Here is a 23,222-nt window from a genome sequence, read left to right on the forward strand (position 1 = left end):
TGTTTCACATAAAAGCGGGAGAATTCGGAGGCAGATGACCAGTTTCAAAGCTTGTGCACCAAGCCACCTGAAAGGTGTCTTTTTCTCATTGAGACAGCCGGGAGCCAGTGGCACCCTTCTAGTACCGGGTGAGTTGGGGCTGAAGGCTGTATGTGAGCATTGGAGCCCACCAAGGCCTTCCTTGGCCCTGGCTCTTATATGGAGACCTTTCTGGGGGACATTTCCTGCCAACCTTTCCCATAACAAATCCAGTCCACCTGCACACCACCGGGAAGGTTCACCTAGTTAGTTGTGACCTAGCCTCTATGGGAACAGGGGGACCTAACAGAAGGAAGGTCTTGGCAGTGGCCCCAAGCTGAGCAGCAAGTCCCCTGTGCGTTTGCAGCCTCAATGGGTGGTGTAGCCATTTGTGAATTCCAATACATTGTGCGATGTACTTCACGTGCCTCTCAGGAACTGTTTCTTGCTGCAACAAAGCAGGTAGGTTCCCACTGCCCTTTGGTTGGGTGAGACTTCAATAGGTGGAGCAGCTCTGGAACCAGGAGCAGGAACTAGTCTCATTGCCCAGCTGACAGTAGCAAGAAAGCACCAATTTTAATCTTGGGGTAAAAAAAAAAAAAATACCCCCCATCCTGATTTTTTTCTTTGTGGAAGTGTGGACATTTTTAGAAAGGAACAAATCCCATGAAAGTGCTGTAGACTGCCATAAAGTACTGGGATAGATGAGAGACTGGCATAACCTTGGAGATGACCAGGCCTTATCCAACCATCTCTGACTTGGTTACATCTCTGGGTTTAAAAAGGAGAATGGGGTGAGGAACGCGACTTAAATGGGATGCAAAATAACTGGACCAAATCTTCGAGGCCCCAAAAGAAGCCCTAACACCTGGATGCTTTGTTGTGGAAGGTGGATAGGCTCTGTGTTAATTAATGGTAATGTCTTCCCCTTTAGGACACTTCTGGTTCTAAAGGCTGACACAAAGCTGTTGCCTACTTTTAAAGAGTAGAGCCGAAAAGTAAGTGTAATCAAAAAAGTTAGCTAGTTCTGGCTGTAGTGATAGAGATGGTGCCACACATCAATTCACAGGCAACTAACTGATAAAATTTTTTATTTCACGTTTGAATTTGTACACTTATTCCTGATTATTCCGTGTAAGGTGGAAACTAGAACTGTTTAAAAGACATACACAAATCTAGCACATCAATAACTGGGGATTTTTCTTTTTTTGCTATACTATTTTCACAACCATGGGTGTGCTTGCTAGGCAATATAACCACCACAGAAGCAAACGTGAGGCAGAATACTGGTAAGGAAAAACAAAGCAAGAAAGAGCTACCAGATATACAGACAGGCTCGTTCCACATTCACTACTGCGTTTTCAAGCGCCAAGTATTTAACTGCACATTTGTTCAGCTAGAAAGGAGGGATTTTTTTTTTCTTTTTTTGGTTTGTTTTCATCAGTGCATGAATGTTTTTTTATTCTCATTTCAGCAGATGGACAAACAGATGGACACTACAGCTACGTGGAATGTTAAAGGGAGGGTAGGCTACTGTGAGACTGGTAGGCCTGGGTATTCTTGATTCTTCCCATTGCAGTGTTCATGCAACTTCCCTGCATAATAGGGGCTTGTTTAAACACGTCTGTGAACTTGGCTGGATGAGTACGGTTGGGAGCTCTGGTGACAGGTGCTAACAAGCATTATCAGGGCTGGCTGCAGTACAGGGAGAAGTCATGGATATTTAAAACTACTTTTTGGATTCAGGTCTTGGTATGACTGAAGAGCAACAACCGGGCTGAGAACTGGAGGAAGGCAGAGCTATGGTGCTGGAAGCTCTTCTTAACTCTGAAACTATGCCTGCTCACCAAAGTGCTCACCAACTTCACGCCTCACTCCCTCCAGGCCCCCTATCCCTGCCCATATAGTATTCAACTGTGGACAAAAGACAAAGATAAAAGTCAGAACAAAAAAAAGTGCAAAGAAGCAGAAGGACAGAAATTTAAAGAGGGAAGAAAAAACCAAATAGTCAAAAATGACAGTGGGAAAGAATCTTCAGATTTCAAAATTTAAAAGCCCCGAGCTAGAAGACCCCAAAGACTTGAGTACTCCTCACGTGAAGGACAATCTCTGCAGAACAGTATCCTTAAAGGGATCACCCAGGAGACAGATAAGGTCATTCATAAGTTACACGGCCTTTTTTCTTCTTTAGCTCGTGGTTACAAAGAAAACAAATTCCACTACTGAAGCACAAGTCACAAATCAGTAACACATTGCTGAAGGAAAGGGGTTTCAGTCACCTATGTTAAGTGAGCACTGGACCTTCTCATGGTACCATAACCCAGTTATCTGAAACAAAGAATTTCAATTTCAGGCTTCGAGTTTCCTCAGAGGAAGACACTATGGACATCTGCGGTCATGAACTTTGGAGTGGCAACAGCCCGGACTGGTCAAGTGTCTATAAGCCCCGAACAACAGGCAGAATGACTGTGAATTACCATCAAACTCGAATGCGAAATGATAGGTGTCTTACTCCAAGTCCCAGCACCTCAATATAATCTATAACTTTCTGTACAACTTTACAATGAGCTGTATTTCAGTGACTGTTTTGATATCAGATTAAACTTTCCAAAAAGGTACATGTAATTCAGGTCTTTTTTTTTCTACCAGTGAGAGTTCTGCTTAATTACAAAACCCAATAATCACAGTGTTCAGTTTTTTTTTTTTTAAAATTAAACACACAGTAATCCTGTCAATGTTAATCAAAAATCAAACCTTCAGAATGCCGTGGCATTTATGTGACCAATCTGAGTTTGAAATACAAATACCAGCTGTTTATCCCATGGACCATTTTTGCTAGGCTGAGGCTGTGAAAAATCGAAAGTCAACGTACGATTCTTTTTTTTTTTTTATCGCACAAAGGGACGTATGTGGAGGGTACAGAGTGACACTGAACAGATCACGAAGCACGACTGACATTAGTTCTCTCCCTCCCCAGCATCTCCTTCATCTCCCTGGTTTTCCGACGTCCACAGCTGCAAGAGAAAAACAGAGCTATAATCAGAGGAGGGCTACTGAAACTTACTCAGGGAGGTGACCCGGTCTGTAGCATCTTAACTCACTCAACTGTTTAAAATTCCTCCTTTATTACTGCAGATAGTGAGGGCTACAAAGGTCGAAATTTTAGCACTCATTTAGAACCAATTTAACAACTGAAAATTTGAACGTATTTACAAGGCACAAATCCCCTCTTGAGCCTTGGGTAATCATGGATTATTAGGTAGGTGAGCAGACCATAAACCCTCCAAAAGCAGTCACTGAAATCAGTCATACTTACAGTGAGATTGTCCCTAAGCAACTGCATGATCAGGGTGCTGTCTTTGTAGGACTCTTCATTCAGTGTGTCCAATTCAGCAATTGCTTCATCAAATGCCTACAACAAAGAGCCGTTAGCAAAGAAGTCACAGGTTCTTTGAACCAAGTTAGGCCCATTTTTTTTCTGTTAACAAGTGAAAATCATTTCTCTTCCTATCCAGTACTCCTATACTTCCCATACAGTACTCCTATACAGTATTATCTCGTTTGCCAGTTGTTTCAGCAATCATATAGTAAATGTTTATAAAGCACCAACCAACAGTGTCAAAAATTCCCAGATAAGAACTTCACCTAGTATGTCAGCAGGCATTACTGTTAATACAGCCCATTCGTTCTAGGCAAATTCATGTAATTTTTAAATTACCAAAGACATTTCTAGTAATTTTTTTTTTAAAAAACTAACTCAAAAGGTTATACAAAGGAAAAAGGGAGAACAGACATTCACACCACTAAATCTGATAAAGTGATAGAACTTTGAGAATTCATTTCACACACTTTTTCCAAATTAAAAGAATTTTAAGTGAAAGTGTGCATGTGGAATGACTACAAACACATGTAAAAAAGCGCAGCTGGGTTACCAAAAAATTCGGAGGTAACCCAGAACACGAAGAAAACATGGTCCTATTTCTTTCATTTCCACAGCCACCACTTCAAATCGTGGTATCAGGAACACAATAAATGTATCACGGAGCCTACAGCCCAAAGTTCAACAAGAAACAACAAACTACCTTCACCCTGAATTTTCCACCACCACCCCTAAAAACAGTAATCAAACCACAAAAATAAAAATTAGGAGGTGTTGAGAAGAAATCAAAAGTAATAGGTCTGCATTTATTTCATAAAAGATATACTCCTATCCCCAGAAAATCTTCAAAAAAGTCCAAGACAATGAGTAATATTCAGATAACAAAAAGAAGTTAATTAAAAAGCACAAACACTGTTTTACTAGGATCAGAAACCACTGGGGGTGTTTCTCACCGTTTTTGCCAGGCTGCAAGCCTTCTCAGGAGAGTTAAGAATCTCATAGTAAAAGACTGAGAAATTCAGTGCCAGGCCAAGTCGAATTGGGTGTGTCGGCTGCATTTCTTTCTTACTAATTTCAAATGCTTCCTGGTAAGCCTGCTGGGAGTTCGACACAGTGGCTAAAAGATAAAAAAACATTAAAGGTTGGGTTCTTTCATAGGCTACATCATACACGGGACCGCTATTAAATTGTTTTACCAAGCTAGGCTGGACTAAATGACCTATCAAATGAGGGGGTCACTGTTTCCACCATTTGCTTACCAATCATTTGTTAAATGTTTGTTCTAAGCCAAGTACTATATTAAATGCTTTGGGCGAAAACAAAGTCTATAAAGCAATTAAGAAATACAGAAATAACCTTAAACAAGATAGAACATGGAAAACAATATGCTGTAGTAGAAAGATCATGGACTTGAGATCCAAACTTGAATTCCTAACTCTATTCACTAGGTGTGTCGCTTGGAATAAGTGAAACCCTCCGTGAGCCTTGGTTTCCTTAGTAGAAAAATGTAAACTCCTAGGGTTGTGTGTGAATGGAGGAAACTCTACAATACGTGGCACGTAGCAGGCACTTAATAAAGCATAGCTATAATTATCACCATCACAGTAATACATGTATGTGATAAAAGACATGCCTCAGTATTTACTATGGAAGTTTCATGCTATCAAACTTTTTCAAGTTTCACCTCTCAAAAGAGACCCTCACATAATCCTCAAGATAAAATCTCTTTAAATGCACTACTGCACCAGCCTTTTCATGCCCTCCCTATCGTCCCCTTACATTCTGATGTGTCAGCCCCCATGAGCCCGTCTGCACCCAGGTAAGCACAATGCTGTGGTCTTTTAGATTCTGAGCACTGTGAGGTTAGTGTCTATGATGAACAGACAAAGCAAAAACTGTTAAAATTATTAGGAAGGAAGACTGGCTCCACTACTGGTCAAATTTCTTTTTTACAAGAATGTTACTTACTTTGTTTATTGTCTCCAGATGCCACCTCAGAAAGATATCTAAAATAATCGCCTTTCATTTTCAAGTAGAACACCTTACTTTCTGGTTGTGTAGCATTGGGAATAAGATATTTGTCCAACAGCTCCTAAAAAATGATTCACATTCTGTTAAGAATCTGGAAATATTATTTACAAGATGTTAAAACTATGTTTGAGATTCAAGATAGACACTACCACTTCTAATTTTTTTTTGAAGATTTAAAAAACACCTATTTTTCATCCAAAGCTTTTATGTGGTTTTTAGCCCGGGTCATAAGAGCAGATGCCTGTTTTCTTCTGATAAAAATCACTTTGACCATCCATAAGGGGTTGATTAAAGTAAAGCCACACAAGCCTTAAAAATGACGATGCAGACCTACACTGATAACATGGAAAAGTTCTTAAAAGTGTGAGTGAAAAAAAGAATGCAGATTATAAATACCACATGAATCCTATTTTAATATTGAAATATACATGTGTACATGCACAAAAATATGTAAGGGAAAAGTCTGGAAGGATATTTACCACTATGTTAATGGTTCTCTAGGTGATCGGATTAGAAATGATTCTTATTTATACTCTTCTGCCTTTCCCTTTAAAAAAAGATTAACTTTTGTTATTAGGGTGGTGCAAAAGTAATTGTGGTTTAAACGGTTTAAAAATAATTGCAAAAACCGCAATTGCTTTTGCATCAACCTAATACTTCTATTAGAGAAAAAGAAAACTTTTTTCCATTTTTGGAGGAAAAGGGTAATAATAGAGCAACACTGCAAAAAAATTTAAATTTAGAATCAATCAGACATGGGTAGAAATCCCTCCTCTACCGCTCACTATCTGTATGACCCCAGACAAATGACCTCATGACCTTGAGCCTCAGTTTCCTCAGCTCTCCAACAGGGAAGCATAATAGCCATCGTTTTAGGGTAGTTATGAGGAGAAATGAGCTCACGTACATAAAGTGTTTAACATGTTGCCTGGCACGTAGTAAGCACTCAGAAAGTAGCTACTACTATTATTAATAATAAATTCCTTTAAACATTTATGCTTACAACAAAAGCAGTTCTGAAGGAGTCCAAGCTTCGTATACAGAGCAATATTTTCGAAGAGTTGTTTTAGAATGTGGCATCCTGAAAAACTGGTTAAGAGGCAGTAAGTACCATGCTTTTCTTCACATTCTTTCAGATACTCTTAAAAGCTGGTCTGCATTCTCAGGAATTATGGAACTTTCTTGCCCTTGGAATGCATGCCATACTTCATCTGAATACCAGATGTACCTAACATTCAGGAATTAGTGCACCATTAACAAACCCCCAAATTACCAACAGGCACCAGATTTAGCCATGACATCTTACACCATGAGTTTAACAAAAAGAGCAGCTCAGTGCAAAAGCTTAGTTATAAGGGGATTTCATCAATCAAAGTGAGGAGATGCGAGGGCAGTAGTCATTTTAACATCCTTGGCAGACAGACAGGGTGTAACTCCTTATGGGTTAGGTCTGAGGAGACTGTCTGATGGCTGATAAGCTTTGCACAGGTTTTCAAAAGAAAGGTGTCATGGATAGTAATTCGGAGAGGCAACCCAGCAGGGGAGGAGAGAGATCCACAAGAGTGAATTCCTTTTCCCTTCAAAGCAGCCCTCACCGTTCATTTTTACCTGATTTCACCTGGAAGAAAAAGAAAGTTCCCAGTGGGCTCAGGACGTGAGGGAAACACAACAGGATCATGAGTTGCTCTAGGACATGCACCCCTTCCCTCCAACCCAAGATGGTGGCCAGAGTGAAAGCAGGTAGGAATGGATTACCTGACTGAGGCTTCTATACACCAGGAAGGAGGATCCCCAAACCACTGTTGATTTGCCTTTGGAACGCAGGCCCGAACGGACCAACGTGGCTAACTCTCAGACAAAACCAGGACTCTACTGTGCGGGAATGACTGCGGAGGATGTAAGGCAGTTCAGCCTTCTGCTCCTGTTCCCACTGGAGATGACATCATCATTCAGACGAATATATAAAGTAGCCTACCTGCAGCTGCACCGGTCTAAATCCTACCTACCCGGATGGACTCAATTTCTACAGATGGAGGGATGTTGACTAAACGTTCCTGTTTTTCACAGGTCTTTTTGAAGGGAGAGGAAAGTACTCCGTAAGTGATAAGCAACCTCTGCTCAAGTAAGAGGTGAGAAAAAGCACATCAGATGCTTAAACACTAGCTGCAAGTGGTTTGCAGCTTTCCAGTGTATCAGACACCTCCCTCTCCTAGGCGCTCTGAGAGTCTGCATTTGTCCATTAAATTACGACTATCTGGAAATCAGTGTTTGAAGGGAAACACTGGCCTCTCACCAGAACGTCGTTGCAGATGTCCTGCAGTTCTGCCTCTATCTTCTCACGGTATTCTTTGCCCATCTGCTGCTTCTTCTCATTCCTCTCTGTTTTCTGTTCAATGCTGGAGATGACACGCCAGGAGGAACGGCGGGCGCCTACCACGTTCTTGTAGGCGACGGAGAGCAGATTTCTCTCTTCATTGGAGAGTTCGTGGCCCTGCTCCGTGACTGCCTTCATGGCTGCAGCCATGTCATCATAGCGCTCAGCCTGCTCGGCGAGTTTGGCTTTCTGTACCAGCTCACTTTTATCCATGGTCATTCCCTAGAATGGGAGGAAGAGAAAAAGGAGAAAGCAAATGTCAGGCTTCAGGGCCCAGGAAATGCACGTGTGAATCTTCCAAACCACCGGGATAGAAACATGCCTCCATGTGAAACATCTATTTCCAGAGGCCCTCCACAGCAACCGACCAGGAATACCTGTAGGATTAGGTACTTTGGTTCTTTGCCAAGGTCTTTTTTATTATTTTGGGCAATTCATTTTCCCAACAGTCCTACAGGGTAGGTATGTTCACACCAGTCCCTTCCTCCTTTTTCTGAGGTGAAGATATGGAGGTTCAGCAAAGGCAAGGAATGTGCCCCGGGCAACACTGACAGGCTCTGATAGAGCCAGGAAACCAAGCTCAAATCTGCCTCTAGAGCTTTCTGTTTTCTTCCACTTCCCGAATCTGCCTCCTCAATATACACACTGCTTCCTAACTATTTTTCCTTCCTTCCTTCCTTCCTTCTTTTTTTTTATTAGTTTCAGGTGTACAAGACAAGGTAATACTTAGACGTTCATCATTTATATCCCTCACACTGTGAACCCCCTTCCCCCCCATCCATTATCCCTCCGACCTCACACCGAGCCATCACATTATATATATAAAATTATAGTTGGCATTCATTAATGTTTAGCTTCTGGTGTACAATGCCATGATCAGGCATCCACATTATCTCTGAGTATTTCTTTAGATACTTATGCTAAATACGTGCCTTTACTTTTTTCAAGAATTATCTGGTTTTGTCCCATGGTAAATGGCAAAACATCTTAATTGCTTCAATCCATCTTAAAAGATATGACTAAATGTTTCATGTGGCAGTGCTCGTCCAGCAGGAGGCACCTACAAGTCGCTCTTTTTACCGTATCTTCTGCAGTTTGCTAACTTTGTTACAAGAACATACTATAGCATAAATGCAGGGCAGGCAGATTCAGCTCTACCTAGCACCAGCTCTGCTACTTACATGCGGTATAACCTTGGTCAAATAACTTAACCTCTGAGAGCTTAAGTGTTGAATACACTCATATCTTTCGCAGCATACACCAAGTACAAAATTAGTGCTTGGTATTTGCATATAACGTTGTGAATTTCAAAGCGTCTTTATGTAGATTAGGTGATTTATTCCTGACAGCAGCCCATGGAGAGTTAGTAGTTTTCTTATTCTCCACTAAGGCAACTGAAGCTCTATTCTAATAATAAGCACGTCAAAAATATACTATTCATCATCATAAAATCATCCACCTTGTCAGTATGGTCTAACTTTCTTGACCATAAAGTCTTTCAGATCAGAACACCATCTCCATCATTGAATAACCCTACTTCATTGTTCCTAAAAGTGAGAAGCAGAAAGAAGCCAATTTTCCAGTCTGTAAACTAATTAAAAGTTAGCAGTCATTTGGTGGTCCACTCCAAAGTTCATAAAGGAGCACCTGTCCAACTCTACATAGGAAAGATTCCAATTAAGAAAGTACTGGCCAAAAGCCAATTCAGAGCTAAGCCACCCAGGCAGTATTATAAAAGAGTAGTAAGTACAAAGGACCAACACTGCTCAAGGATGCCATGAAACTTTGGCCCTACTAGACCCCCCCGCCCCCCAACTCAGACACCCCCCGCCTCCTCCCCTTCCCAAACATTAAAAGCTAAATCATACCTCTCAGAAGAATCCTGACCACTCCTTGGGACCTCCCAAATGTACACGCCCTATTTCTCAAAAGAAAATGTGACCTTTTTGGTTTGGGGCCAACTAACAATATTTGCAGCTTCTCTGGGATCACTGCAAGAACTCTTGGAGACTGAGGACCATCATGATATGGTAGGACTGAATACATGCCTAGAAAAATATCCATTTGTTTAAAACACACACACACGCACGCACGCACGCACGCACGCACGCACGCAAGCACGCACGCACGCACACCAAGCAAGCAAGAGCCACAGCTAAGTGTCCTGATGCCTACTGCTTACATAACTTTTGACTTATATAACATAGATTTTGAAGCAGCTAGACCGATTTCAACAGGAAATGGGTTACACAACACCCAGCAGTTTGGCGGAAGGCAGCAGACAACGGAGAAATTAAATTGTTCCGATTTCTACATCTACAATAAACTTCCCATGCATGATCTTTCCCTGGTTCCACTGCTCAGTCTCTCATTATCTTTAGCCCCCTTCATGCCTTTGCTATCAGACCCACTCTTAAAGCTCTGACCAAGTCACTTCCTGTTCAAAGATTTTTAATGTCCCCTACTGCCAGTAACAGTCAGGTTTCCTCCTGTCAGTGAAAGCTTTCCTACCTACCTTCCCAGACTATTCCCCAAACATGCCTTTCACAAGTAAGTACCTCAGTCGAAACAGTCTTCTTACATATAAAGTATGCTTTTCTGTCTTAGTGTGTCGGCTTACTAAACCACTCCCTCTACCTGGAATGTCTTTTCCCATCTGCTCTGCATACAAAATTCTTTCCAAGCACAGCTCAAATACCATCCCCTGCATGAAGCCTTTCTTAAGCTGCTACGCCTGAGCTGTCTAATATTAGACAGCCACTAGCCACACGTGGCTAATGCCCCATGTTTGAACTGTGATATTTGGCTATGTGGAGTTAAATTTTTAAAAATTATTAAAATTGATTTCACTTGTTTCTTTTTACTTTTTAAACGTTAGCTACCAGAAAAATTTATAATACATGTGACTCGCATTCTATTGGACAGAGCTACTCTAAGCTGAAAGCATTCTCACAAAGCATCTATACCTATCTTAAGGTTTGAAAACATTCTCACAAAGCATCTACACCTATCTTAAGGTTTTATCACGTCTTCAGTACTAAAATTATTTGTACATATCCCTTAAATCCCTTACTACACCATAAACTTTAGGGCATATCTCCCAAAGCACCTTACACATAATAGGTATGAATAAAAACATTTGCTGAGTGAATGAACAGATCCCAAAATGAAAAGACTAGTAAAACTGCCACTTTGGTAGAGTTCTCTCTTCTCAAATAATTCAAAGCACCGATTCTTCATCAGCACATTAAATCCTCATTATTCCTTGTACTTTTGGAACCCTACTTCAAAATTACTTAGTCGTGCCTCCACCCTTACTCAGTAACTTTCAATGCCTCTCTTTTGGCTACTCTATCAAGTCTAAATTCTACCTGGCTTTTAAAGTCCTTCGTATCTTGGCTCCTCCCGACCAGACCTGTTGCGTTTTCTCATCCACTATTCTCCAACATGAATCTTTCTCCCAGGCTGGACACCACTGAATACCCTATAAAATTGCTTCTGTACAGTAGCCCTCCCTCATCTGCGGTTTTGCTTTCCACGGTTTCAGTTACCCACGGTCAACTGCGGTCTCCCTGTCCGCTCGTCACTTAGTAGCCATCTTGGTTATTAGGTTATCAGAGACTACATTCACATAACTTTTATTACAGCATATTGTTATAATAGCTCTATTTTATTATTAGTTACTGTTATTAATTTCTTATTGTGCCTAATTTATAAATTAAACTATCATAGGTATGCATGTATAGGAAAAACAGTACATATAGGGTTCAGTACTATCTGCAGTTTCAGGAATCTACAGCAGCACCTTGGAACATGTCCCCCAAGCATAAGGGGGGATTACTATAGTACCCTTCATTTAGATTGGTCTCCTTTTTACTTCCTGCCTATGAAACCTCCATCCATCCATCCAGGGCTAGAAGGCATTCCCTGAATACCCCAAGCCCCCACTTATCTACCCTGCCTACGAATCCAAATATACTTGGAGCCTACTACCCAGTCTAGGGCATCTTTACGCCCACGTTCTATGTGCTCTATGGTGCAGATGATGAGTAGTATACCATTTTGCAAACAGTTTCACACGTACATGTTCTCAAAGGAAAGCTTTACATTTGTTTCTCATGTAATGCCTAAAGCTGAGCCAGTCAAATAAGCATCTATGATTTTTTTCAACAAATCATCACTGGGAGAAAGAACACAGGCTACTTGGCCAGAAAGGCAACCCGACAATGTGTAAGACCTGCCATTACAACAGCACGCGTGTGCGCGATCTCAGTCTTCCAACCAACCTATAAATTGTAGACAACAGCATCTCCCTCAGAAGAGGTGCTGTCAAGAGGGACAGGAAATTAAAGAATAGTAAATAAGGAAATTTGTTTAAAAAAAATGCATAGTGCAAAACAAATCTGAATTACTATTAGTCCTCTCGCATTATCTACATATCCCTGTTTTAGCCCACAAAATGTGAGCTTGGGTTTTAAAAAAAATATATACAAGCCAGGAGAAGGAAAAGCCAAGTCTAGATTAATCCTGTATAGGAGGTGGATATGTTGTTAAGTTCCTAGATAAGACTCTACCCTTCAATGTCTTCAAAATGTACATAAATGTTAACAGTATTCCTTAGTTCCTAGTTGAATTTTCTGGAGATGCCAAGTAGTGATGGTTTATAATCAGGACTTAGTTCTGAAACTTTGAACCCAAGTGTCACCAAGATAAACACTGGCAAGAGGTTTTATTTGCCTCTTAAAAAGCTGTAAGAGGCTGCAGTCTCATCACCAGCCCTGGCACTAGCAGCACAACCAAGATACCGGAGGAGACGATTTTATTAGAGGCCTGGAAGTCTACCTGCAGTGGGCCAAGGGACTTCCTTGTGCCCGGCATAACTCAGGAAGACGCCGACATGCCCCAGGACAGGAATTCTCTAGCACAGCCACATTATCATGGCTGTCCAGCTGCTGAAGGCCTCGAGAGGCAGCACTTTATGGAGGACAATCTGAATATCCAACAGTGGGGTGGTTAAAAGAGAGAAATGGCCCAAGATTACATGGCCATCAAAAGAAGAGATTTAATGTCAGAGAAGTATTTCTTAAAGATACAGAAAGGAGGAAAAAGCTGAATAACAATATTTCATTTTTGTTAAATGTCTCCTAAAGAAAGAACATTAAGAAGAGTAATTCTACAGATACCAATGAATTAATAGGATTTCCTTCAAATAAATAAAACCCTAAATCCGACAGTAAATGCTGAAATGAGAGCATCTATGAAACAACCTAGCACCTCCTTCTCAATTCTTTGCCTAAGGAGTATTTTTCTAGTCAGGATCAAAATCCTGAGAGGTCATTTCCCAGTGGCCAGAAGCAGACATCCAAGGATAAGGAAAAATTAGAAAATAAAAGACTAGCCATCGTGAATCCATATTTTCCTTAAAAAGCATTGCAAAGGAAGAAAAACGTTGATAATGACACCTGTGGCTTTTTAGAAGTATTAACTTTCACGTATGTTTTGTTTTCAAGGAAAAAAACACCCTCAATTTGAGTTTAATAATTTGTTAGAAGTTTAAAATGAGGATTCTATTATCACATGTCAGCACTACCAAAGCTCTAATATAAAACACATATGATTGGGACCTGTTATTAGGAAAGTCCTACACACAATAAATCTCAGCTTCTAAAAAGTAAATTAGGTATTTTTAAAATAACGTTCCTGAACTTCCGGTTTCCTCAAAGATGCTATACATAAAATGGCTAGGTAGTGCTGATCAGAGTAAAGGCTCCTAATATTTAAATATCCTTAAACTAGTTCCCCAAGTGTAATGTATGTGATTCAATGCATGTTGAAATAACTGTAAATGAAAACACTACCAGTATTTCCAAGGCCTCTTGATTAGTTATTGAGAGGAGTTCCATGGTAGGAACACGAGAAGACAGCTAAGGGTTACAAAGCTTCTTGGAGAAGTAACCAGCTAGAATTTGAGGGAACAGGTTTAGTTTAAATGTGACTGGGTCCTGACTGGCTTCACTGGTTGGGGGTGGGGGTGTATACATAGGAGAGAAAGAGGGAACTCCATGTACTGTGTAGACACAGGAAACAGTGGATGAATAAAGTGCGTGTATGTTTCTCTAGATGAAACAGAAATCAAAGGCCAAGGTGGATAAAGAAATGAGAACAGTTATCAATCTGGAGCAAGGAAACTGATAGGAACATCTTAGAAATCTAGTCTCAAGAGTCCCCATCGGTTGAGGAATTGGTAGTAAATTCTGAATAGGTGTCACAGATGTACCATTCCAGAGAGAGCACTCATAGCACCATAAAGTCTAAGTTACGGTTCTGGAGTCACTCTGCTGAAGGACAAACAGGTGCCCAGCTACTGCAGGCGGGACTGCGGAAGTCAGTGGGACCAGGTGGTTAGTGGGTGTTACCCAGAAAAAGAACTCCTGGCTCTTAAAGAAAACTACTCACTGAAAAACACCCACTCTAAAAATGTCTGTGCCATTCCACACATAAAATTCAAAGTCCTGTGATAAACTTAATTCCATTCAAACATTTGCAGGCTCTTTTGTTAGAAAATAAAACACAGCATGTCTGAAATACAAAGTCACCAGCGCTGATGTCCAGAGAACTGGAATTGTGGAGGGAAACTGTACTTCGATCTGAAATCCCTTCCGTCCTTCACATCAGTTGTTGACTATCATTGTTATGTCCAATTAGCCCAATTTAAAGCGAAAACTATGGAGGTGGTAAGTGATATGCTCAAGGTCACACAATGTGAATCAATAGCAGATAGGACAATAAATTGATCTCTTGGCTTTACGTGATCAATCTAAAAAGACAATAGGCTAATTCTGATCAATCAAGACAGCCCAATTGGTCTACCTCATGAAGGGGGTTCAAAAGCTTTGGGCCTACCAACATAATGGGAGTGACCCAGACCAACTTACCAGTACCACACCCCAACTCCATAGGTTACCTCATCTCTGTCTGTCTTCTTATGCATTAAATAGACAAATCTACTTAAGGTTCTTGTAAGGAACAAACTTTTGTTCACAATGCAAAACATTTAGCAGCACAGCCTCTGCACACTGTAAAAGCAGTCAACGCGGCCGCAGTATATTCCACACACGTCTAACAAACAAATGGTCAGCCAGTGAAGGGACACTTACTACCTACCTCATTTCTTTTCAATCCAGATAGCTTTCTTCAAATTTAAGACTTTTAAAAGGCACATGTTAACTTACCTATGCCTAGTTCTAAATGAGCACTTATCACAGTTTACGGTAAAGGCCTTTGTCGGCTCCCACACTGGATTGTGAGCTTCGGGGAGGAGCCCAGACTTATCGGTGGGCTCCCCTCATGTAGCACAATGCCTGCCACGCTGAATATGAACCTGTTCCATCAACTGATGCACATTTTTAAGGAAGTGAATAGGCTGTTATTTCCTACGTGGATAGAAGTAAACAGACCACACCTGGCCTATAAAATAGTCTACATTTATATGGTGTCTTACACTACTTTCATTCTTTTTTAAAAATTAAATTTACTGTGATAACCTTGGTTAATAACATTACATAAGTTTCAGGTGTGCACTTTTATAATATACCATCTGTATATTCCATTGTGTGCCCACCACCCAAAGTCTAGTGTCCTTCTGTCACCATGTACTTGACCCCCTTTCCTCTCTTCATCTTACCCCCGCTCCTCTTCCCCTCTGGTAACCACCATACTGTTGTCTGTATCTATGAATTGTGTGTTCATTTGTTGCTTTTTATTATTTTTAAAAAAGCCACCTCAGCCCCAAGCAGGAGACAACACCATACTTTTTGACTAACGTTTTCTCAGCTACCAATTGTTTTATTTACAGATTCAAACAGAGCTTCAACAAGCCCATGGAATACTTTCTGTCCATCTCCTCTATTCAAAAGTCCAATCAGTTAGCTATACGAAAAGTCATGCTGGCTGAATGGTTTAGTAACAACAAAAATCCACCACTTATGGTCTGCCTAAATGTGCAAGGCACTTAAGGGTTTATATCCACTCACTTAATCCTGAGCACCCTATGACGTAGGTATCGTTGTCCCCTTTTATAGATGCCAAGAGTAACTTGCCCAGGGTCACACAGGTATATCTGATACACGCTCTTTGCAGCACTCACTATTCCTAAAGAGTAATTATGAGTCTCAATGCTTACTCAGGAAAAAACAGAATGGACAATTTTTTTTGAAGCTCTATCAAGTTATTACAGTGAGGTTTGAGAACTGGCCTTTATTTATCTAGCTTTAAAAACCAAAATCAAATCAAGCAGTTAAAAACAGCATATGCCCAAAACTCACTGGACTGCCAAACAAGCTTTAAGGTAAGGTTTGCGGACAAACAGTAACAATGGCCAAGGCTCACAACTACTTTATTGTCGCCTCCAAGTTCTGTCCTGGTCAAGGCCATTCAGAAATAACTTTTATTGTTGGGTCTCTTAAGGAAAACAATAAAATAAACTAACCAGTACAGGCACAAAGTTACATAATAGAGGAATGGCCAGATTAAAAATAAGTCATCTCACTGACTTAAAGTCAGCTGGGAATGACTTGTTCTCTTGGGGCCACCAATCAATTTCATCATTGTAAGTATTACAAATATACAATGATACCTACATGAGATCTTTTAGCAGACAAAGCAGTAAGATGATTGGCTTTGAGCATACACATCACAAAGTACAAAGTAATTCCTTCCGAAGTATTCCCCTTAGAAAAATTCCCTGCGAATCCAACTGTGTTAGTTTCTCCATCATGACATATATATGACTACCAGGACCATATTCATGTGGAGACCAAGATAGTTCTAAACCTTAAAAGTTGCTATTATACAATTAATTTCTTGCCCTCTACTTAGTATGACAATTCTTAGTATGAATTGTCACCTCTCCCTAGAAAAATGTAGGAACCTTAAAAGTTCCTTTACAAGTAAATTTTTTTAGTTCATTCTAAGGTACTGATCCTCATTTAAAGGAAAACCGCTTAGTTTGATGCCACTAAAAGAGCAGGCAGCATAATAGGATGCTAGAATTTAGAATTTTCTCTCCCCTTATGTAGACACACATATTCCTTATCGCCTCCTCCCTAACATAATATAATCTAAAACTCCACATAAAAGGTAGTATGATAAGTAATAATTAATAACGGTGGTCCTGACTAAATCCTATTAGATGAAGAACCTAGGATTGGAGAAATCAAAAAGCGTGCCATAAAGTAAGTGAAGAACTTTCTCCCTAGTATGAAGCAAATATTAGAAAACCTGGGTCTTTCATAAGTAGTATCCCTACAAACCAGAATGTATATATTTTCTCCCCCAATAAATTACATTATATCATTTTCAAAAATAGCCAAAATTCCTGTTCAAACACATTTATTTTAAAAAGACACATGTAAAGAAAAAATAAGGATGAAATAATGTTAACACAAAAGATATACACGTGTTGTTTTACTACGAGTAGAAATCTATCTTTAGAGCCAGACTGCCTGCGTTTGATTCCTGATTCCAGCACTTACCGTTGCTGTGTGTGTATATCCCTAAGAAAATTATTTAACTTCTCTGTGCTTTGGTTTCTTCATCTATAAAATGGGGCCAACAGTACGTACCTATCATTGCTAGTTATGAAGGATTATTAATATGTGTAAAGTATTTAGAACACAGCTTGGCACATAGTGAGCAACATAAGTGGTAGCTATTATTATAAACTAATTGCTTGATGCAATCTCATCAGTTGGTGAATAAATCACAAATGGATAGATTGTATATGTGTTCATACTATATAGTATATATACACATATCTTATCTATACATGTATATGTATATTCATTTATATGGTCAAATAACCTTTACACAACACCTATTGTACAGCCCAGATCCTTATTTAATTATTGAGTTTCCCACAAGAATACATTAAAGACTATTACCATTTGCATGAGAAAATGGGCTCAGAAAGACTAGAGATGCTATACACAAAATCAGGTTCTATAATACTACTATGTCATTTTTTAAAAAAAGCAAATTGCGTACACAGAGGAGTTGGGTCTCATCAGAATGCAACTGGAGGAAAAAACAAAGCCATTAATAGTGAACTCTGTGATTAAAAAACAAAATCAAAAGCTTGAATTTAACAATTTACAGTTTGTAAAAAGGCCTCATACAATAAAGATAAAGAAAGCAAGAACCAGAGATTAGGCAGCATGCTCAAAATCACACAGCTAGAAAATGCTGCAGGCCAGACCCGAATCAAATTGATCTGACTCCAAGTCTAGTGCTCTTTCTGCTTCTATATCCACAGCCAAATGGGCAAAACGCACTTTTTGCAGTGGCCCAAAAATCTGGAGATTCTGCCTTGGGAACTAGCATCATGGGAATTTGCTCAGCCTGGTTTTATGGAGGTTGCCTCCCTGATCCAGAGATCCAGTTCTAAAATGGCTTCAACATAACACAAGCACTGCATCATGGGAAACGTCCAGAAGATTACAGGGTAGGAGCCATACCATACTCCAGGGACTGACAGTCCATAAATATTTACTACTGATGAATGAAGATATTCAGTCTGAAAACCAGGTGTGTGTGGTCCAGGCCAAATCACCTCACTTCTCATAAAGACTCCATCTGTAAGATGGGTGAATGGTTTCTTATCTCATCGAAAGGAGGGGCCAGGAAAATAATTCAGCATTTGCTACTGGATTATTAGCCTTCTATTTTGAAGACTATCCATAAAATTCTAATTTGGGTCCAGTAACACTGACAGATTTTACTCTCACCATCTTGTGTGCTGCTAAGGACATAGAGCCAAGAAAAATGAGGGCTCAGGGAACTGAGATACAATTCCTAAATAAGAAATGGGGTTCACTGCAAGTGTTCAAGGAGAAAAATCACTACGAACTAAATAGCACTTATACATTTCTAACAGGAAAAAGCAAAAAGCTGCGTAACCATGTGTCCTGTTCTATAAACTGCTTGTGTGTGGTTTCATATGAACGACTGAAGACAATGAGAAATGCAGACCATTTTTATATTCTTACAAATACTTCGTCTTTCTGTTCAGGCTCTTGTTGCCACCTAATTTGCCGTGTTCATAATATCATCTTTCCAAATTCCATCTCCCACACGTAGCAAGTAAAACCAGAGCCTGATGCTCGCTATCTAGCCGTACCAAAGTGAAAAGCAGTGACAGCAAGGACAAGAGACATGGATTTTTACAGAAAGGTTGGCAAATTGTCTTACCAATACCGCCACCTTTGAAAACCCCATTGCAACCGAGTTCTCCATTTGCAATAGACAAAGATGTACTCATCTTAGGTAGAAAAGGGGCCCAAATCACTCCTACCCTTCCCCACCACCAGGGAGGCCATCAGGGCAAATTTCAGTCCTAAAAACATACTAACACACAGCATGAGGGAATTTGGGGCGAGGACACAAAAAGACACTGGCATCAATGACGGTAGATACCGTGGGAAAATACTCGATACTCAGCCTTTTACATTTTTTTTTTCCCCTGGGGATCCGGCCTGACTCAGTCACCGGTTCCAACAAATGCATTTTCTTGATTCAAACCTCAACCCTAGACTTCCCAGGGAATCTCGGATTCTGCCAGGCTCCCAAACCAGCGAAGGATGATGAAAGAAATGGCTTTCCTGCAAAGTGGGAGGGGGTTTTCTTTCTGCTCTCTGCCAAGGTTAAACCCCTTCCCCATCCAGGCGGGGTGAAGCAGGAGCACTGGGCCTCGAGAACTCGTCCGCCTTTGGTTCAATTTTAATTGTTGGAAGCCGGAAAGTCCTAAGCAGGGATGACAGGGCTGAAAAGGTCGGATCTCCGCGCCCGAGCAGCAGGGAGGGGTCGCGCGGGGATCGAAACTGGGCAGTGAGGGAGGGCCTGAGGTCCGCGGCTGGAAGTGCATTCCCGCCCGGTACGGAGCCGCACCCCGCCCGCCGGGCAGGGCCGCAGGCGGCGAGGGCGGCCCGGGCCTCTCCGAGAGCGAAGGGCCCGGCCCCGGAAATAGGGAGGGGCCGCGGCGAGACCAGGCCCGCGCCGCAGGCGGCCGCGCGGGGCCTACAAGGCCGTGCGCGCTACCTAGAAGCCCACCCGCGGGGTCGCCCGGGTCGTCGTCGCCGCCGCCGGGGTGGGGGGGAGCCTTGGCCTTGAGCCCCGGGGGCCACGGGCGGACCCCGCGCCGCACTCACCGTGGGAGGACTGCAGGGGGCAAAGACGCTTGCGACAGGAGCTCCGAGCGCGGTGACCGCTTTCTTCCCAGGCCCACTCCTCAAGCGGCGGCGGCGGCGGCAGCGGCGGCGGCAGCTGCAGTGGCGGCGGCAGCAGGCACCCCGGCTCCGGAATCGGCGGCGGCGGTGGCGGCAGCTCCACTTCCGCTCCGGTCACCACTTCCGCTCCGTCCCGAGCCCCGCCCCGCCCCTGCGCCTTCTCCTCATTGGGCGAGCGGGGCACGGGGTTGCCCCGGCCGCGCGAGAGGGGCGCTGACAGAGGGTGGAGGCGGCGGAGCAGGGGACCTGGACGCGGCTGCCGCCGGAGGGCGGGGAGCCCGGGCTCCGAGCAAGGAGGGGGCGGGCGGTGGGGGACGGAAATGGGGGCGGGGGAGCGGAAAGGGGAGGTAGGAGGAGAGGGGGCGGCTGGGGGGAGGGTCAAGAACTGGGATGCGCTGGAACGAGGAAGACTGGGCGAGGTTTGGGGTAGGGCGGGCGTGAGGCCCGCTCTGTTTAGGCTAAAACACGAGAGGGCCAGGCCCAAAGATTCCGAGGTCATGGGTTCCCACCCCACCCTAGAAGTAATCGCCGTGGGGTTAGAGGTGGAGGTCAGTCCCCTTTTGCTCTGTCCTTTGGAAATACTGGATCTAGGGGATGGACCGAAATCGCTCATTCCTAAATTTTTGCTTAATCCTCTCTTCAATCCTTCAAGGTACTTATCATTTCCTCTTGTTTGGACTGAAGAGGCCGTGAGGATCGAAGGTCTTTTTCCTTTTTTTTAAGCCTGTGTTTATAGTCTCGGAATTGAATACCCCCCTTTCAAGCTCCTAGAGGAAATTGAAGGGAAGGAAACAGGCCTCCACAGCCCCCCACTCGCAGGACCGCACTCACCGTCATCAACGTTTATCTGTTTCTCCCAAGGCAGTTGAGTCTTAAACACAGTTCTTCGAAATGCCTCTCACCTGCATGCCCTCCCTTTCATTCATTCTTTCAATGTGTATTGAGCAGGCTGTGTGCTGATTGTTGGAGACACAGCAAGAACAAGACGGGGCCCTGCTGTCTTGGAATTTACACTCTGGTAGGAGAAAAAACAAAGTGAATACGCCTTTGTCATCTCTTCTTTACCCCGACTCACCTTAATGATAGACTTCTAGCTCATCACCTTACCCTGAGCCCTGCCTCCATCAACTGCCAAAGTGATCTTTTTAAAATGCCATTCTAATCCTGCTCCTTTCTGGCTTAAATCCTCCGGTGATTAGTCAGACAGACCTAGAAGACAATTGGTAGGCCCCATGAGTGCGACAATCAGTGTTCTCCAGAGATTGCCCTTACCCTGTACCCTTTTCCTGCTCTTTCTCCCCCATCATAAAATTCAACTAATTCAACTGGATGATTCCTTCTCCCAAGATAAGGTCCAGTATTCCTAAATCGTGTGTTAGTTGCCAAGTCTGTAAAGACAGATTTTTGTGTGAACAAAAATGTGCATCTCTGCCTTGTCTAGCAACATTTGTGTGTGGGAACAGTTTGCTGAAGCCAAGGAGTGTGGCTGCCTACTCTAGGTCAGACATGGACTTTTCGAAGTTGCCAGGGTCCCCTCCTGACCAAGTCTGCTTTCCTCATTCATGTTGTCTGTCATATAGGTGTTTGTGCCTGCCACTCCTGTGCTATACCACCTTTTAACTTGAGCAAGCTCGAGCGTTGTGTAATGTAAACAGCACGAATGTGACATCAAAACCACAGGATGGCTTGAACCCCAGAAAAGTTCCCCAGTTCAAAAACGTCCCCATGGGGATCTATCTTTGGCAAACCAAAGGTCAGTAATCCAGAGACTGATCAGGTTGAAATAAGCCTTCATGTAACAGGACTGTGCCTTATGCCCCCATCCAGAAAATAGCCTAGTGGGTCACAGGGCTCATGATGGTTACACCACAGACGACATCAACAGGGTGCTGAGGGAACAGAAGTGCCCTTTGCCAGGCATCCCTGGGTGCCTGCTAACGGGTTGCATGGATAAGCTGCTTTCACCATTTCTGCATTCTAGGCCATTGGTCAACAAACCACAGCTATTAACCGACAGAGACACAAAGAGATACTAACATACAATGTGGCAGATTCAGCCATAGGAATATATATGCCCAGGGTATTATGGGAGCCTGGGAGAAGGGCACCTAACCCATCTTGGGAATGTGGTGGGGGAGCAGGCAGGACTTCCTGAAAGAGGTGATAGTTAAGCTTTGGATTCCATAATGAATTTTTTTTTTAATTTAGTGGACGATTTTTTTAGAGCAGTTTTAGGTTTACAGAAGAATTAACCCGATGGCAGAGTTCCCATAGACTCAACCTGTCCCCACCCACAGATTCCCCTGCCATTAACATCTTACATTAGTGTACATTAGTTACAATTGATAAACTAATATTAATAATTAGTCCATAGTTTACAATAGGGTTTATTCTATTCTATGGATTTTGACAAATAGACAATGTCAGGCGCCTACCGTTACAGTATCATATAGAACAGATTCACTGTGCTAAAAATCTTGTGTGCTTCCACTATTCAGCCCTCACCCCCTCACCCTTGGCAGTGACTTTTCGTTTACACTGTCTTTGTTTTGCCTTTTCCAGATGTTGTATGGTTGGAATCATACAGTTTATAGCCTTTACTGATTTAAAGCAATGTGATTTAAGATTCCTCCATATCTTTATTGTTTAAGAGCTTGTTTTTTTTGTCACTGAATATTATTGCATTGTATGAATGTACCACAGTTTGTCCTTCTTTCCCCACTCCCTCCTTCCTCTTCTCCCTTCCTTTCCCTTCCCTTCCCTTCCCTTCCCTTCCCTTCCCTTCCCTTCCCTTCCCTTCCCTTCTTTCCTTCCTTCCTTTCTTCCTACCTTCCTTCCTACCTTCCTTCCTTCCTTCCTTCCTTCCTTCCTTCCTTCCTTCCTTCCTTCCTTCTTCCCTTCTTTCTTCCTCTCTTTTGCTTTTTATTATGACAATTTTCAAACAAACTCAAAATTAGAGAGAATAGTACAATGAACTCCATGTACCCATCACCCAGCTTTATTTTACTATTTATCTTTTGCACTTTTTTTTAGGAGTATTTTACAGCAAATTCCAGACATTATATCATTGAATATGTAGCTCTAACAGGTAAGAATTTTTTAAAAATAACCACAATTCCACGATCACATTTAAGGAAAT

General features: G+C 42.1%; 1 protein-coding gene across 3 annotated transcripts; it reads right to left on the bottom strand.

Moving 5' to 3' along the window:
- Window positions 1-1,092: 1,092 nt before the first annotated feature.
- On the bottom strand, window positions 1,093-20,773 carry YWHAB (tyrosine 3-monooxygenase/tryptophan 5-monooxygenase activation protein beta). 3 transcript variants are annotated; one of them, XR_013992331.1, is made up of 7 exons: window positions 20,006-20,773; window positions 7,184-8,024; window positions 6,432-6,517; window positions 5,366-5,489; window positions 4,351-4,514; window positions 3,335-3,430; window positions 1,457-3,032 (listed from the first exon to the last, which is right to left on the bottom strand). XR_013992331.1 is itself a non-coding variant. In XM_081034685.1 (6 exons), exons 2-6 carry the CDS (start codon window positions 8,019-8,021, stop codon window positions 2,976-2,978), a joined length of 741 nt encoding a protein of 246 aa, XP_080890811.1. In that variant the 5' UTR covers window positions 8,022-8,024; window positions 20,006-20,354; the 3' UTR covers window positions 1,093-2,975. The 3 variants fall into 3 exon arrangements, 1 of the variants encoding a protein (XP_080890811.1); XR_013992330.1 differs by having other exon boundaries at window positions 1,093-3,032; window positions 6,432-8,024; XM_081034685.1 differs by lacking the exon at window positions 6,432-6,517 and having other exon boundaries at window positions 1,093-3,032; window positions 7,722-8,024; window positions 20,006-20,354.
- Between the last annotated feature and the right edge of the window lie 2,449 nt (window positions 20,774-23,222).

The sequence above is a fragment of the Rhinolophus hipposideros genome (genome assembly GCF_964194185.1).
Source record: "Rhinolophus hipposideros genome assembly, chromosome: 22".
NCBI classification, from domain to species: Eukaryota; Metazoa; Chordata; class Mammalia; order Chiroptera; family Rhinolophidae; genus Rhinolophus; species Rhinolophus hipposideros.